The sequence below is a fragment of the Delphinapterus leucas genome, chromosome 12 (assembly GCF_059928025.1).
Source record: "Delphinapterus leucas isolate spDelLeu-1000000601 "Yukka" chromosome 12, BTC_Dleu_Yukka2, whole genome shotgun sequence".
In the NCBI taxonomy this organism is placed as follows: Eukaryota; Metazoa; Chordata; class Mammalia; order Artiodactyla; family Monodontidae; genus Delphinapterus; species Delphinapterus leucas.
In genome coordinates, this window is record NC_143140.1 from 18,087,143 (window position 1) to 18,101,977 (window position 14,835).

The 14,835-nt window shown below is 42.1% G+C and overlaps 1 protein-coding gene across 2 annotated transcripts in view; it reads right to left on the reverse strand.

Moving 5' to 3' along the window:
- Positions 1 to 14,503, reverse strand: part of COL12A1 (collagen type XII alpha 1 chain) — a 115,430-nt gene extending 100,927 nt beyond the window's left edge. The window contains exons 1-5 of one of the 2 annotated variants that reach the window (XM_089921747.1): positions 14,062 to 14,503; positions 10,752 to 10,859; positions 3,531 to 3,647; positions 1,568 to 1,711; positions 1,079 to 1,138 (exon numbers count right to left, since the gene is read on the reverse strand). In XM_089921747.1, the coding sequence (XP_089777873.1) occupies positions 1,079 to 1,138; positions 1,568 to 1,711; positions 3,531 to 3,647; positions 10,752 to 10,824 (394 nt within the window). In that variant the 5' untranslated portion in view covers positions 10,825 to 10,859; positions 14,062 to 14,503. Of the gene's footprint in view, positions 1 to 1,078; positions 1,139 to 1,567; positions 1,712 to 3,530; positions 3,648 to 5,540; positions 8,322 to 10,751; positions 10,860 to 14,061 lie in introns of those variants that run through there. The other variant, XM_089921746.1, reaches the window with a different exon arrangement.
- Between the last annotated feature and the right edge of the window lie 332 nt (positions 14,504 to 14,835).

The following is a 14,835-nucleotide window of genomic DNA, read 5'->3' on the forward strand; positions in this document are numbered from 1 at the left end:
AAGGCAAAGCTGAGTGAATTTTCTGAAGATATTTTTGTCCCTGCAGTCAGTTGGTAGATAATAAGAGAAGTATTTGGCTAGGAAGAGGAGGAAAGGTCCTGGGAAATTTGCAAGCCAATACAAGTTGCATGCCTAAATAATTTTTGGCTACTATTTAATGGGCCAATTTAAGCCTACTGAAAGTCAGTATTTAGAATAATGCTTTGATTTAGAATAAATATTGATGATTCAGGGAAAATATCTGCGTTGTAACTGCATACTATAAACTTCGCTTCAGATGAGTAGACATGAAAAAGGATTATAACCAGTGACCTGGCGGGAAAAATTCAGGATAAAGGGAACTTCATGGTCACGATCTTTTTATTGTTATCCTGAGTCATAAATCCAATTTACAAGGTGGCAAAATTAGAAGTCCAAGAAACCCTTCAGGGCTCCATCCCAGCAAGTCACACAGAGCAGTGTAAGACCAAAAGGGGCTAGAAGCCACAAAACCAGACACTAAAATTGCTTTCATTTGATTACAAATGCATCAACTTATCAGAGACGTCTTACGGAGACTCCGGAAACGGTTACAACTGCACCAACTAAGCCCATGTAAACACCCTAGAAACAAGCATAACATATACAGAGACATAGAAATACATTTTCATGGCAATGGAATTGCTGAAAACACTGTGAGGGCATCTCCCTTGTGGTCCAGCCTTATAGCTCTCATGCGTCCCTGAGCTACCACCTATATCTATAGTTTGTCTTTGAGAAAGGAGTTAAGTCCAGTGACGAGCTTTGTTTTTCACCTACTGCCAAAATCCTGCAGGGGAACTTGGACACACACACATTTAAAACACTCCCAGTAAAAAGAATATTTAGTACATAGAATGAAAGGTTAGAAAGTCAGAACGTAGGTGTTATAACCACTTAGTCATACATTACTATTACGTTGCCTGTACTTCCTGTAGATAAAGCTTACAGAAATTAATATAGGAGTGAGATCAAACTATGGACCTAGTTGGAACATCTCCTTTAGATTACATTTATAACTTCTGCAAAGCCAAGCACAAATATTAAGGGAAATGCTTACTTTGTATCTCTGTTTTTCCAGGTTTCTTCTCCCCTGGCTTTATCGGGCCACCTGTTTGAACTGAATCAAAACTTGATTATTACAAAAAGAAATGGACCCATACAATTACTTCCTAAGAAGAAAATAAGTACGTTGTCTTTCAGATGTATGGTCCATTCCCGGCTGGTCACAGAATACAGCCAAATAAGCATTCCCTTGCAAATACATTATTTTTAGGGAGATTTTAGATATATTTCAAAATGGATATTAACATTGTTGTCTGGCAAAGCCTAATGTTTTTAACAGTTTTCATTCATAATATTCCCGCTGTTTCCAGAGACCAGGATTATAAATCAGGAATGCATTATTCACAGCTACTAACATCTAGGATCATTGAAAAATAGTTAATATGGATATAAATTAACTCTGCATAACAACAACTTAAATTTGAAAGTTGGAGAAATCTTCTGCAAAATATAAGGTATAAAAGTACTTTATATGTGTGCTTACTTGTTAATTGGCCTATAACTGGTACACTTTCTTCTACTTCATCATATGAAGTGATTGTCACCACATACTCTATTTCAGGTATAAGCTCTGTTAATAAAGTTTCAGTGGTACTAGCTGCAAGGGTAAATTCTTTAGTGGGCCCATCTGAAAATATAGAAAGAAAAACATCAATGCAACAAAACTTTTTTCACATATAACATAGCATATACTCAAAATCTGAAAATTCAAAATACACATTTTTTTAGAATACCCAAACATTATTTTTTACTGCCTTCCAAAACAAACATTTTGAATTCCAGAAATTCAATAAATGGACTGGCATTGCCTTTACTTGTTACAATCATATTCCATATTTGTTTGTGGACTCAAGTATTCCTCTAGATTAAAGATATACCAGAATATCAAACAAAAATCTCTCATTATTTTTGAATATTAATGGTAGACAACAAATTTTTTTATAAGTTAGAGATAAAGCAGAAAATAATTTAATTTTAAATGATGCATTGGAGGAGGGCACTGAAAGAAAAAGAAGGGCTGAAAATCAACTCAAAGACAACAAACCCCATAGGTTAAAAGGAACATCTACTGGGAAACAGCATCCTCTTCTACAGAATTGCATCCTCCGTACTCCAGCGGGGGATGGGAGCATACTCTAATGGGTAACCATGGTCCTCTGAATTGACTTAACTAGGTATCAAACATTTCAAGGTACAGTGTACTGAGCGTTTCCTTATATACTGACAATTATGTACTTCCTTCTAGATTATGATAATGCTCAATTCAATCAGGAAACACAGTAGTTCTTAGGGACTAAGTGACTTTTAAAATTCTTAAACATATTAAATTTTCATCAAAACATAAATAATCGAAAAAGGTAACGAATGTAAAAGAACCCTGAGAAATGCTCCAGGTTTACATGTGGAGCATTGCAGAACCCACCAGGGCCCCCATGGGAAAACAAGACACCAGGGCCCTGCTAGGTTTTTAAGGTATAGGAGTCAGTCATTGCCAACATCTGGAAACCAGATGAACTCTTTTCAACTGTTTTTCTGCTTTGGAATAAATGAAATAGTTAACGGCAAATATATTTGGGAAGAAAATATTCAAGGAATAAAAAGTAAATTCTTGATCGCTTTTTAAGTTCTCGGATCATATGGGAGAAAAATACAGCTTCCCAATTTCCTGATAAACCAGCATTTAAAATCAGTGGTATTTTTTAAAGGCCACAAGTATGTAAACACAGCTCTGGTGCTAAGTCATGTTGACATCATCTATCGCTTCTGTCAGCCAAAACAGACCTCTTCCTACCACTTGGCCAGTGCTAGTAAAACTGGTTATTTTCCCATTCCACGTTAGAAATAAAAGTTAATCAACAGAGATGGATTCTCCACACTTGGGCAACATCACGAATACTAAAGAAAACTTTTGAGAACAAGCAAAACGAGTTTTCTTCTTTCAAAAACTCTTAGCCTTAGGATCTACAGAAATCTATCTAGTAAATTGTTGTCTTCCATCATGGCAGCTCACCACCATCCCAGAATCTGTGTCCTGAGTACTGAAGTGTGCAGGACGCTGGGCAAGGCATAACAACTCACTTCATCACTTGTCACTTGAAGTGTTGGACAGATTAAGTGATTCAAGAAAAATGTCAAGAAATGATCATTCTATTTTATAAAAGCAAAGATTACCAGCAATATTCTGATGGGGGGGGGGAGTCTCTTTTTAGTAACAACAGCTTAGCACAGCAAACCAAGTTAATAAAGCTAACACTATAAAAATATAATAACGGGTCCTGGGCTGGAAATCTGGAGATCTGAGCCCACCAAATATCTTGCAACGTTAGGTGAACCCCTCAGGTTTTCTAAATCCTGGCTTCCTCATAATGAAATGGAAGGAGGGGAAAAGATCAGATTATATCACTTTTGATGTCTCTGTCCTAAAATCCCATCATCTCAAAACTTACCCGTTGTGGAGTCCACTGTTATTTTGAAACCCACAATTGGATCAGGTGGTCTTGCCCATGACATATGAACAGTATTTTCATCTATAATTTTAAAATTCAAGTCTGAAGGTGGGTCAACTGCAAGAGAGAGAGTTGATATCAGTTACATTTTCCAATGTCACAAAACGGTCAATTTAATTAATAAAGAATTGTGTTGAGCAAAGCTTACTAAAATTGTCTTTGCATAAATTTGTTTCCAACAAATATAAAAGATATCTTGTTGGACGAGAATAAAATTAAAAGCTGACAAGATGTGACAAAACATCAGAGAGTATACATATTACAGAAGACAGCACAAAACACTTTGGATTCTTGAGTTGCTCGGTCATCCAAGAATGGCCAGCAAAATCAAGCATAATAGAAACATATTTGGATACAGGTACAATGAAATCACATATAATAACCACATATGCAAACAATTCACATAACAATTAAGGAACTTTCGATACATGCTGAGTGCACTTTGAATAAGCATGCCAAATCACAACCTGCTTACAACCACAGAGGTTAAGTGAGAGCACTGACATAATACATTTTTTCCATGATGTGGAAAAGGATCAATGATATTTTGGTTCATTCTCGGCATCATTGCCTTGTTATTAATCTTTGTTTGATAATTCTCAATCTGTGGCAGAGATGAAAAATGTATTTTAATAAAAAGGAGGAATCATGGGAAATTTAGCACTGTTATGTCTCACAAGGAAATATACATTTAAATGTATATTTGTATTCATATAGACCAATGTTCAAAAATAGTAATAAGGGGTGTCAATCAGTTATAAGTATATAAAGAGTGATATACAGATGTTTATAAAACTAACAAACATTCTGCCTGTTTACACCAATTTGCGGTACGTTTGCAAGGTGTAAACCAACACTGTTATTTTCCTTTGCAGCAGGTATACTCCATACTAGAAGTGGCATTTTAAATTAAAATGCCAGTATGGTCCTTTACAAAACAATGGTTAATTATGAAAAGACAACATCAATGTATATTTATGGACATTTATTTACAGAACTTAAAGAAAATAGTGAGGAAGGATCAGCCATCTGAAGACACGACTGCGCATAAATCTTGGAGAAGTCAATGACAGGAATAATTGAAAAGTACAGAAAGCAATAGTTTACATACAAAACTGTACAGCATCATGCATGTGTCAATGAAATGTTGACTTGTTTTTAGTTTCCCACAATGAACGAAAGCCTCCATGTACAATAGTCATTACACAAAGACATTCCAGAAATATTTTATAATGATATTCTCTCTGCAGTGTTCATGCCTCATCATGCAGCATTGTACTGACTCACTGTCAGTGCATGGTCGATGCATTAAAAAGTATTACTCTTGAAGCAGGTCCACACAATAAGATGACTTTCCGCCATACTCTTCTTAAAGTGTTTCGGATTGAAAGTATTCCTGGTGAGTCAGAATTTTTGTCTCTCTTTTGAGAGATTACAGTCTCCTTTTAGGTTTTCCTAAAGGTCAATTGAACTATAGCAGTAGCTTTGAGACATGAGTCATAGAATTGAACTGGGGTTAGGTATTTATGTAATATTAATAGCACATTTTAATGGAAATTATACAAATTAAGCAAACGTTTGCTTTAATGAACTGCTGCTTCCAACTGTAGGAGATGGCTTTTTATTCTTATTGGATACGCTAGTAATGGAATAAATGTTATTTTCTTACTATCCATACACAGGCAGTGAGATTAGACTGTTAATCTACATGCATAGTTTAATTACTCAACATTCTGCTGTCTGTAACCGTTTTGCGAGGTTTACTGGCAGTCATCACTTAGTATAACAAGCATGCAACAGATGTTAATAGGACAATAGGTATTAAGAATATCATTATAAAATATTGTTCCAGTAGCAATGGCTCAGGACAAATTTAATGCAAAGGCAGACGCAACTGGCCTGAGCATGCTTTTAAAAAAAATCAGTACATGGAAAAACAGTACCACCAACCTTGCAAGGAAATTGACCTGAAGCAGCAGACATTAGGTTAAAGCTGCTGAGGGGCAGCAGCCGCCCACCTTGTTGATTTCCAAATGACCAGGATTCCAGAAAAACTGAAAAATTGACTGTTGGGAAAAGTCTTTAACATTTCAGAGGATTTTAAGGTGTTTATAGAAACTCAGATGTGGTACTTGGGGATCAAAAGTAGGAAAGAATGGTCGACCAGCTTGTGTACAACAGAGAGCCCTTTCCACTTTTCTTCTTGCCACTTTTATCTCTTGTAAAACCTTTTAGGCTTGCCATTCTGTTTATATATTTTGCTTGTTTGTCTCATGAAAAGAGATAATAAAGCAGGTGTGAGTGTGGACCCCTGTCAACTTGAATCAATGCGAAATGTATCTTCATTAACTTTGAAAATCTTTTATTTTATATAAAAATAATTCACAACCGCCCTTGCATTGTTACAAGCAGCGTCTATGCAGATGCCAGAATATTTCTAGGATGATTATGATTGTAAAGAGTCATAGTTGTGTAGAAGAAGAATCTGAACGAAGACAAATAGAAGTAAAATTATAAATAAATAAGATAGCAATCATATATATTCATAAAACTGAATACTGATAGTGAAGAAACTAAAATTTTAAGTATTCATAACACTAGCAGTTTAAGTTCATATTTATGAATAATGCTTTTTGTTATCAAAAAGCTATGCTATGAAAGCTGCATTCTGCTGATATCTTCCTTAGATAAACTGGCAGGATTTAGGACTTTTTAGGAATAATCATAGCTAGCATTTGCTGAGTGTCTCTTCTGTGACAGGCAGAGAGCTAGTCACTTTCTATACTGTCTCCTTCTTTTCTCATGATCACCCAGAAGAGTGGCCTAATTATCCCTGATTAACGGGTGAGTCAGTGAAATTCGCAAGGGTTAACACAGCTAATAGGCAGGAAAACTTTGATCCCATAGTCTGACTCCAGAGCATACAGCTTCCTACCATACTTGCTTAAATGTAAAAAATAAGAAATATTTGAGTGAAAGATTAACTTTAGAAACCAATATTGATATGTATTTGCCTATTAAAATATACATAAGTATTTCTCTACTCTATAAAAAACCTTTATTTGATGCCTGGTCAAAATCAATATGTGCTATTCAGACATCTCCAATTCAGATACAGATAGAATTTGGTATATTAACTTTACAACTTGTTCAAGCAATTTTGAAACCAAAGTATCTACCTTGATATATAATTTTTTTACAAAACATTGTTTTTAATTATGGCACCCAAGAGGAAGACATAAAAGTTTACCCAGAGGTGGATGGATGGATGGATGGATGGATGGATAGATGGACGAACAGGTGGGAGGAGATTAGTAAGATTTGGCAAGTGTATAAAATGTATTAAAGGTAAAGGAAAACTGAGAACACACTACTAAAATATCATCTTGATGAACTAGTAAGACCTTTAGTCTAATCTTTGTGATGGCAACACTGAGAAGGGTACTACCTTAATGGCAGAAACCTTGAGAAGTGCACAAAGTGTGGTCTTACTATATTCAGTACGCATTAGTTTAAATTTTCCGTCCAAAGCTAGTATAAATTTAATGATCTCTGCCATGATACAGATACTCATTTCGTCTGTGTTTATAAGATACCAAAAATAAGCAGTTGAAAAGTTAATATTTTAGACAAGTAATAAATTATTCTGTACAGATTACAAAATGCATCCTTTCATGAGACTGACTGGGTCAAGCAAGAAAAGCAGCACAGTGTGGGCAAACCTAGCACGAAACCAGGACTAGAAGACCTGGGTCTTGTCTATGCCTTGTCCCTAGGCAATCAGGTTAGTTGACTGAGTTATTCAGCTTCTCTGGTCCTCATTTCCTCATTTGGAAAATGAGAGGATTAGAATAGATGATCTGTAAGTTCCCGTCGAGTTTGAAATTTCTGTTAGAACATAAGTTAGACACAGGATTATAGAAATATACATTAATTAGCCTCTTAACCTAGACGTAAGATAAATAAAGCTTAAGACTTCAACTCACTCATGAATTAAAAACATCCAGTCGTTCATTATATATTATGAACTACAAATCAGACTTACTAAAATTACAACTCTATTTTTTACAAAACATATGTCCATCTCAAATTCTAGATTAACTAGAAAGGTGTCTAATTCTCAGGGAACACTGGCCATTAATCTTTAAATGCAAAGCGTTAAATTTTCTAAATGGCAATTTACATACTATATGATACAGGAACCAAAAATAAGTTACACATTCTAGATCTTACAGAGCACTGGCCAGGTTATAAGGTTAATAAAGTCTATGCTGTAGCTAAAAATTACAAATATTAAAAGCAAAAAAAAATCACTTTCACTTTTATTTCTATGGAACAAATACTGTATTATGAAAAATAAAGTTCCTTGTTTAAGTAGGTAGAAGAAAACAACATGACAAAGGTGGTACCCCTATAAAAAGGGAGCAATGCAAAAAGTGAACGCCAAAACCTTTTAATTAAAGGTATTGAGCTTTCAACATATAAAAACAAGTAAGTAGAAACTGACTGGAAAATAGTATGAATACAAGAGTACAAGTATGAGTTGCAAAAGGGAAAGAAAAGTAGCAATGGCTACTTTTTTTTTTTAATGTACCCTTTTTTTAAAAAACATCTTTATTGGGGTATAATTGCTTTACAATGGTGTGTTAGTTTCTGCTTTATGACAAAGTGAATCAGCTACACATATACATACATCCCCATATCTCCTCCCTCTTGGGTCTCCCTCCCACCCTCCACAATGGCTACTTTTGAACTAAGATCAAAATAACATATCAAGAAGCAGGGCTGCCAGTTGAATTTGTGAAATGTGCCATCAGAAATACTTCAGAGAAATTCTGTTTGCAGCCCATTGTCCCCAGAAAGGCCTTGGCCACAAACTTTGTTAGCCCTTCCCAGGCTCCTGGGGCCACTTAGTAATTAACACCCGAGGTTTGCTGTCCAGTACTGGAGCCACAAACCACACGTGGCTATCAAGCGCTTGAAATATGGCCAGTCCAGATGAAATGCACTGCAAGCATAACATACATACCCAATTTCAGACTTAGCTACAAAGAATGCAAAATAACTTACTAATAATTTTTATATTGATTACATGTTAAAATGGTAATATTATGGATATATTAGGTTAAGTGAAATATGTTATAAAGATTAATTTCTCCTTCTTCTTTTTCCTTTTTTAATGTCATAACCAGAAGATTTTAAGTTACATATGTGGCTTGCATCTGTGGCTCACAATGTATTTCTATCTGACAGTGCCAAACTAGAATAAGGCCCCCTCCAAATAACAGATCCTACAAAAGGATCATTATTAAATGCTGGACTAAGTGGGTGAGAGACAAGAAGAGAAACAGCTTAAGAAAGCAAAAGAAAGAGCTGTATAATGTGGAAATAAATACAAATCTAAAAGATAAATTATGAGAAATACGGAAACAATCAGTAATGTAGAGAGTAAAATGTTCTTTCCAACTGCACTTTGCTAACCAGCCATTATCCAATTCAGAACTGATTTTTTTCCATTTACATCATTTCCAACTCAAGTCTTGTCCTAAGACTTCTCAACCCTTTCTGATTTTCAAATAACTATTTTCTTAATGGGCAGTAAATATGCCGCTTTAGTGAATTATCTAAAAACATCTTTAGTAGGGCTTCCAGAAGTTCCTCAAGTGAAATTCCTTCCTAACAACGACATAGAAAGGAACATTAAAGGCAATCTCATCTGAATATTACTTCACAGAGGCCACTCTGAAAAGCCTCTACATTCATAAAGTATTAATCAGATAAGAAGAGCCAGCAAGTTTCCCTCACTTTTCTGAACAAGCCGTACATTTTGAAGACTCTCTGCTTTGCCCAATCTTGGTCTTTTGTACCTGCAGTCTCAAACTAGAGAATCAAACACAATAGAAAGTTTTTGAAAATCTCAGTGTGGTCATAAAACAGCTCTCCTTCCCCACAGCCTCTAAGAAACACAACCCCCACCCCGCCCTACCCCCCTTCCACACTGACCCACACAGAAGTATTGCTCTCCTCCCTTAATTTCATCGGGGGCATTTCTGCATTGGAAAAACGTATACATTTCTTAAGATGTCTTTTATGGTATTACCCCATTTACCTTGCAGAACAATAAATCTAGTTTATCAGGTCTCCAACGATAACTGAGAGGACACAGAAGCCCCTCTTGGGTCAATATACAGAAAGGGCTTGTTCCGCGAATGCTGAGAAAGGAAGGCATCAAGTGCACACCGCAGCAAGCCTAAAACAAGGTTAAAACTCTAGCAGAAGTCCTTCGTTTTCCAAGGGCTGGAGCGTACTGAGCCGTTTTGCAGACCCTGAGGCCCTGAGACCCATCTCCGAACCTCTGACCGACTCCGCACTCAGGTCTGAAGCTGAGGGAAGGAGGGAGGGGTAGGTGGTGCCCGGCTTGCCAGGCGCCCGCTAGCTTCCTAGCTTGAGAACCTTGGCCCAGACCCAACCTGTTCGCGTGGGGCTGGGCCTGGGCTTGGGCCACGGGTCTCGTAGCCCAGCGAACCAAACAGGGACAGCGGCGACCTCGGGCCGCGAGAACACACCCCGCGTCCCGGATCTCTGCTGGCCCGCCAGTCCCCTGGGCGGTTGGGCTGCTACCTCATTTGCCTGCACCGCCCGCCTAGCCGACTGAACTCCCCACAAAACACACAGACGCGCAGAGCCGGCTCTGTTGGAGTCTTTTATTGCGTGCTGTCACCGAGGTCGCAGTCCCGAGCCAGGTGCTAACCAGCCACGCGCACGAGCGAGCGCGCCCGCGCTCCGGGGCTCCTGGGTACCCCCCCGGAGGTGTTCGTCCCGCAGAGCTGGGTGCAGCCGTCGCCCCCTCCCGGACGGCTGGTCCTCTCGGAAGGCGGCCGTGTCGGTGGCAGTGTGGACAGCACACCGCAGAGACCAGAGCAAGGAGGGCACACAGCACTGTACGGGACGGCTTAAGCAGAATACGAAAGAGCAAGACCTGAGAGCTGGGAAATGGACAGACCTCAGAGAAGAGGGCGTTTCTCCGAAGGACAGAAACTCCGGGAGAACACACGAAGCGCAGGGAGAAACACAGCAAGCAACAGAGACAAGAAAGATCTGCTTCTTTCCTTTCTAGAGTTCTTCATGGTCACGGGGGAGAAGGAGGGAAGAGCCTTTTACCTTCTGCCTCAATGGAAGACAGGAGCAGGGCCGCGCCCAGGGCGGCGAGCGCTGGGGGAAGCCTGGTCCGCATGCTCGGCCTCGGGACTCAAAGCCGCATGAAGGGATCTGCGGGAGGAAGCAGTGACGGCGTCAGAACCGGGTCCGGGCAGGCCGGGAGCCAGGTTAGAACTGGAGCCTGGACCCGGGCCAGGACCCGACCAGATCTGCCTTAATAACCTAAGGCCCAGACCAGCATATAATGGGCCTATTGTGAAGCAGTGTAAGTCAAGTTCATCTGTAGCAGTTTAATCACGGGCACTAAGAGGGAGTTCAAGTTTAAAGAGGGTCCTGTTTTCCTGGAGGCTGGCCCCGCTTAACATCCGGGGTGAAGGCCTTACCACGCCCCACATAACTCCATCCCCCTGGGTGATGGCTAATTCAGAGGTCATCTTTTCCCTGACTCAACCAAATGCCTCTTCCAGCTGGGGGTTTTATTTGGCCAGCCGTTTTTTCCTAGCTGCTGAACTCTTTAGGTAACGGTACTTTAAGTGGTCTCGGGGTAATTTGGAAAAGTATAATAAACCTCTTTTACTCTCTTTTTTCTTCATTTTGTTCTGCCTACAAATACACAGCTCTTGAAGGTCTGACATGGATTATACAGAAATATGTGCAGACCAAGAGAAACCTGACCCCCTGCTAGCTATGTTATCTTCACAGCTGATAATCTTTTACTCAAGATGAGGGGAAAAAAACAACTCTAAAATACATCATAAAAAGGGAAAGGCAATAGAAGAGACAAAGCACTCTTTCCTGTTTTCCCAGGACTTTTATTTATTTATTTATTTATTTATTTATTTATTGCGGTACGAGGGCCTCTCTCTGTTGTGGCCCCTCCCGCTGCGGAGCACAGGCTCCGGACGCGCAGGCTCAGCGGCCATGGCTCACGGGCCCAGCCGCTCCGCGGCATGTGTGATCTTCCCGGACCGGGGGCACGAACCCGTGTCCCCTGCATCGGCCGGCGGACTCTCAACCACTGTGCCACCAGGGAAGCCCCTCCCAGGACATTTTTTAATAAAATTCTCAGTAATAGTTAATCTTCTCATTTAACTGTTCATTTATTCCAGAAGATTACAGGCTTATATGCTCAGGAGGAGAATACATTCTACACTGATTTTTCCTGATTCTGTAACTAGGTTATTAATTCTTTAAAGACAAATAGTCTTATTCATTTTTTGTGGTTCCCAGCACACAGTAGGTGCCTAACCCATGTCAGTAGAAGGAAATCTTCCAAAATATTCTAAGGTCCAATTCGGAGACAAAAGCTACTAGCAACGAACTTAAAAGGGGGGGGTCTTCCAGAAGCAAAACATAAAAAGAGAATTGATTCTGAGGTACATAAATGATTGTAAGACAACACACCAGGCCTCGTGAAAAAAGAAGTCATGCTTGGGAATCCAAAAATGAGCCACAGGTCGAGCCCTCTTTGAGAAAAGAAACTGACAACCTCCAACCGCGTCTTTCCAAATTATTGGCACAATGTATTAGGGCAGCTTTCCTGGACCTGAGTGCAAATTGCATTTTAAATGTCTGATGAACGGGTGTGCCAAATTGCCCGGAGCTCATTTTTATGAAGCCAAGATTAAACTTTTGTCGCTGCTCTGGGGATCCAAGAACTCTAGCAATTTCTTTCTTCCTAATTAACAACTGTTTGACATTTCTAACCCTTTTCTACATCAGTGAAAAGCAAGAGGTGAGACTGGCCCATTGTCCCGTCATCTGGCCTTAACTTTGCTATAATAATTTCCAACTCAGTTGGCAGTCATGCTCGAGAAAAGTTAAAGGCTAACAGTCGACCCAGCGAAAAACCGTGTGGTGCTTTTTTTTTTTTTTTTTTTTTAAACCTCTTCACTAGCTACAAAAACCTGAGTAGTGGAAGGGCTATTGCCTGGGTCTAGAGCGCCACCTATCGGCTACCTGACTCAGCGGCACAAGGAATCATGCCTCGGGGTTATCTGAACATAGAATCAGTTCGGCCAGCCAGCCAGGCATTCCACCCATATGTTAAAAAAAAAAAAAAAAAAGTTTTATCTCCTTTTAGCCAAAATATTTATATGAATGTTTAGCAGCACTTCATTGAGCACTCTCAGACATAAAATCTGAAAGCGGCCGCCCCTACGTGGCAGCGAGGATTCCCTCACTTCACCCTCATGTATGAATACGAGTCAATTGCGGGGGTGGGGAAAGCGGTAGGAGACTTACGGGATTCATCTCCTCTTGCCAACTCGTCCCCTCCCCCCTCTCCGCTGGAAAAGGCCAATTCCTTTAACTCCCTTGTCAAGTTAAAAAAGGAAGTGACACCCTCACCCCTACCCCGCGGGGTGCCTCCAGATCCCCTGCGCGTCACCCACAGCAACCTTGACATTCGTTACCCAAGGACCGAGTTTAGCGCTCATTTCCTTTCTTGCCCCGTCCCTCCCCAGCGTTCCAGCACACTTCAGAAGGCCACATAATCCGGGGTGAGTTGGAGGGAAAGGGGTCCCAGAAAGCCCCGTAAGGACCCTACGGGTGCCTCCTTTGCTGTACCTCTTCTGCTGCCTGGCTACAGTCCCCGCTCCGTAAATAACTCTCTGATCCCTACCCTCTTTGGATATGGGATGGAAACTCCCCCAGAGGTTCCACGACCCTGAGTAGGGCGTCCACTTATGCACTGAGGGGGAGAGGTCGGGGGAGGGAGCTGCCTCCAGCAGCTGGATAAAGTCGGCCAAAGCTGAGCCCCCGAGAGCTGAGCTGACCCACCATGTGGGATGCTTTGAAAAGCAGAGAAAGGAGCCAGATCACTCGCCCGGGAGTCTGTCTCCGGATGCCACACACACCGACGCAGCCTCGACGAGGGGCAGAGCCCTCCGCCGGCCCTCCAAAGAATTCCGCGCCGTGCATCGCTAAAACACCTTCCCTGCGCGCGTGCGGCACCGCGGCAGCCGCGAGGCCCTGAGGGACTGGCGGCCCCGGGAGCCGGCGCGCCCTGCGTCAATTTCAACGAAGCATCTATAGACGAAATCCCTCCACACTCTGGCACATCGAACGGGGTGCTTTACGCGCGCACAGCCTCCCTGCATCAGCTCTTCAGAAAACCTACAATTCTTTCCCCCTCAATGACTCAGACGAATCACAAAAAGCTCAGAATACCCGGCAGATCTCAGGCACAAGTCCAAACGGTCCCCGCTCGGGCTCCTTAGTGGCTTAGAACCGAGCAAGGAAGAGGCTAGAAGCAAGTTTCCCTAGTTTTCTTTGGAAGGGACGAGGTGACGGGGCCGGAAGCCGGACCGACCTGAGGCGGTGGTGACCGAGGTAGCGGCGGCGGTAGCGGCTTCCCGGCGTCGTAGAAGCCGGCCCTCGGTGTGGCCCCCGCGCGCCCCGGCAATCGGCGCTGCGCTCCGGGCGCACCTGGCGGCTGCCCGGAGGTGGGCAGCGGCAGGGCCACCGGGGCGAACTTGTAAGAGAAGGAGGATCCCGGGCGGAGAGGCGGGCGCCGCAGGGCAGGCGGAGACGGCCCGGGACCGCAGCTGCCGGCGCGCGGACGCGTCTGGGGCGGCTCGCCTTCGTCGAGTGGGAAGAGGCTCCGCGCCGCGGGCTACTTAATAGAGGGCTGTTCCCAGCTCTCAGTTTACTCGGTTACGAAACGCCTGAGAAGGTGGACGGCTGCCACGGGGTGATGTATGCTCCTCCGGCGGTGAAGGAGGTCTACTTTTGGGAACGTGTGCATACTTCGAGCATTCCTTCTGCGTGAGGTGGCGATCGCCGTAGTAGCAGTGCCCCGCCGGGGAGGAGGGAGGGGGGCAGGGAAGGGGGAGGAGGAAGCGGGGAGGGGGACAGCCGCAGCCGGGTTCACTGCCAAGGGAATCCGCTCACTCCTCCGCTTGGGGCGGGCTGGGGAGCTCGGGTTTCCCTATCCATGCGATTTTAATAAATTTATTTTTCTAAATTAAGAACGATGGGAGGGAAGTAAGCGGCTCTCGTTTTCAGAACTGCGAGCATGCGGCTGACCCCACCCCATCATAGCCCCATCCCCCATCATCACCACCTACACCTTCCTCCCCTTCCG